General features: G+C 45.4%; 1 protein-coding gene across 1 annotated transcript in view; it reads left to right on the top strand.

Annotated features, from left to right (window-relative positions):
* The first annotated feature begins 1,022 nt into the window (after positions 1-1,022).
* Positions 1,023-2,332, top strand: part of LOC101851659 — a 10,281-nt gene continuing 8,971 nt past the window's right edge. The window contains exon 1 of the mRNA XM_013085733.2: positions 1,023-1,397. Coding sequence (XP_012941187.2) covers positions 1,095-1,397 — 303 coding nt within the window. The 5' untranslated portion in view covers positions 1,023-1,094. The remainder of the gene's footprint in view (positions 1,398-2,332) is intronic.

Raw genomic sequence — 2,332 nt, 5'->3', positions numbered from 1 at the left:
CGTGCGCGAGCGAGTGGCGAACCAAGCTCACCCTTCCCTCTCCAGAGTCCAGAAGCAGCGTAACCAGTGAAACAGAAAAACCAAAATTATCATCTGGAATCCGCGCTGTCACAGAAGTCGACAATTCCGCGGAGGAAAAAAATAGACCTCAGGTTTGTGTTCTTCTTCCTCAATGTTCCAGGATCTGGACAAAAAAGGATGTATCTTACTGACTTGTACTTTATAATACACAAGTCTAGTATTGAAAATCGTGCATTCTTTATGAGATAGAAATTCCCGTTCGCCAAGGCACGCACTGTTTGACTCTATTTGGAACCAAACAAAGAGCATTGTTGTAAAGAGTAGCTGTTTGTCGCACGCGTAGAGGACCAAAGCAAGACTAATGTGTTCACCCTTCGTATGTGCTCGTATAGTTACGTTGCGCACCAGAGCTGTGCTAGAAAGCAAGGAGCAAAAGGTCAGGACAGTGCCCAGAAAAGCAGGATCAAGATTGTAATCCTCAAGTCTACGCTCTTCCTGAAAAAAGGAAGACGAAGCGGTAATGAAGTGTGGGTGTTTAGCAATCAAATTAAGCCATCACTTTGATAGATAGATAGATAGATAGATAGATAGATAGATAGATAGCATTTGTATAGCGCAAACTCCCGCTCAACAGCAGGCCCTATGCGCTTCACAATCTATACTATTACCCCAGCAGACCCGAGAGCATTCTGAAACAACATCAACTTCCTGGGAAGCGTACAGTGCAAGCAGCCATTTATAGGCATTAAAACACTAACATACTGTGAAAATCTTGCACTGTCTATGGCCGGGTACCCATTCCCACCTGGGTGAAGTGAGGAAAATTCGTGTAAAGTGCCTTTCCCAACCCACGAACCCACAACCCCGCAACCTCACGACTACGAGTCCAGTAGCCTAACCACTAGGCCACCGACGCCCCAACCTCACGATTACGAGTCCAGTAGCCTAACCACTAGGCCACCGACGCCCCAACCTCACGACTACGAGTCCAGTAGCCTAACCACTAGGCCACCGACGCCCCAACCTCACGATTACGAGCCCGGTAACCTAACCACTAGGCAACAGACGCCACGATGAAAATTTGTCTCAGGAACCTTCTAAGATGGCGATGGTCTTCTTCGAACGAGTTTCTTTTCTTCATCATCGCAATCGCAACTCTCTCTTTGTCTTTGATGGCTCTAGGGATAATGACAATCCCGAATATTGACCATCAGATGACTTTTGGATCTACGAATCCTTTCCTTTCCAAGAATGATCATACTTCTGTGGAGGGCGACCGAAGCGATTCGCGAGCAGAAAGTCTTAAGGTGGCTTCACACTCGCCGTGTCGTGAGAGGTCGGCACCTAGGAGTGGAGAAGACAGACGCGATTTCCAGGTGAGAAGAAAAGGCGAATTTTATTGAATTTTTATTGTTAAGCTGCAAGCGCATTGATTCCGTGTTTCAACAAATACACACATGCATAAACATACACACATACACACACATACATACGCACACACACATACACACACATACATACATACACACACACATACATTCACACACACACAAACACACACACACATACACACACACACACACACACGCCTGTGCAAGCGCCATTCACATAATATCCACAAAAACACACACACATATAGGCACACACACACACACACACACATATACACACACACAAATCCACACACACACACACACACACACACACACACATACACACACACACATACATACATACACACACATTCTGTCCCACACATCCTCTCGTCCAAACACATACACATTACCATAAATTATTATGTTCCCACTCGGCCACATGGTACATAATTATGGTGTGAAGGAACAATGTGTACCGATAAGCTAGTTACATGTATGTCAGTTACAAGATCAGTATTCGGATATTGCTCATATTCATCTTAACTGTGGTGTAAACTTGAAACGATTTGTCGCAGTCACCACCACCACCACCACCACCACCACCATCATCATCATCATCATCATCATCATCATCATCATCATTATCATCATCCATCCTCCATCCTATTACCCCATACCCACCTCATCCATCCCTTTTCTCACCCCCATTTCATCCCATTACCCCATCCTCATCTTAATCCATCCTCCATCCTATTACCCCATACCCACCTTCATCCACCCCATCATCATCATCATCATCATCATCATCATCATCATCATCATCACCATCCTTGCCTTTGATCATTTACCCTGTCGTCCATTCCCACTCCACCCCAAACCCTACATCCATCAATCACTCCCTATCCCCACCACCTGCATTTTTCATCCCCATCCAC

Source organism: Aplysia californica, unplaced genomic scaffold (assembly GCF_000002075.1).
Source record: "Aplysia californica isolate F4 #8 unplaced genomic scaffold, AplCal3.0 scaffold00402, whole genome shotgun sequence".
In the NCBI taxonomy this organism is placed as follows: Eukaryota; Metazoa; Mollusca; class Gastropoda; order Aplysiida; family Aplysiidae; genus Aplysia; species Aplysia californica.
This window is presented reverse-complemented; position numbering and strand designations above follow the sequence as displayed.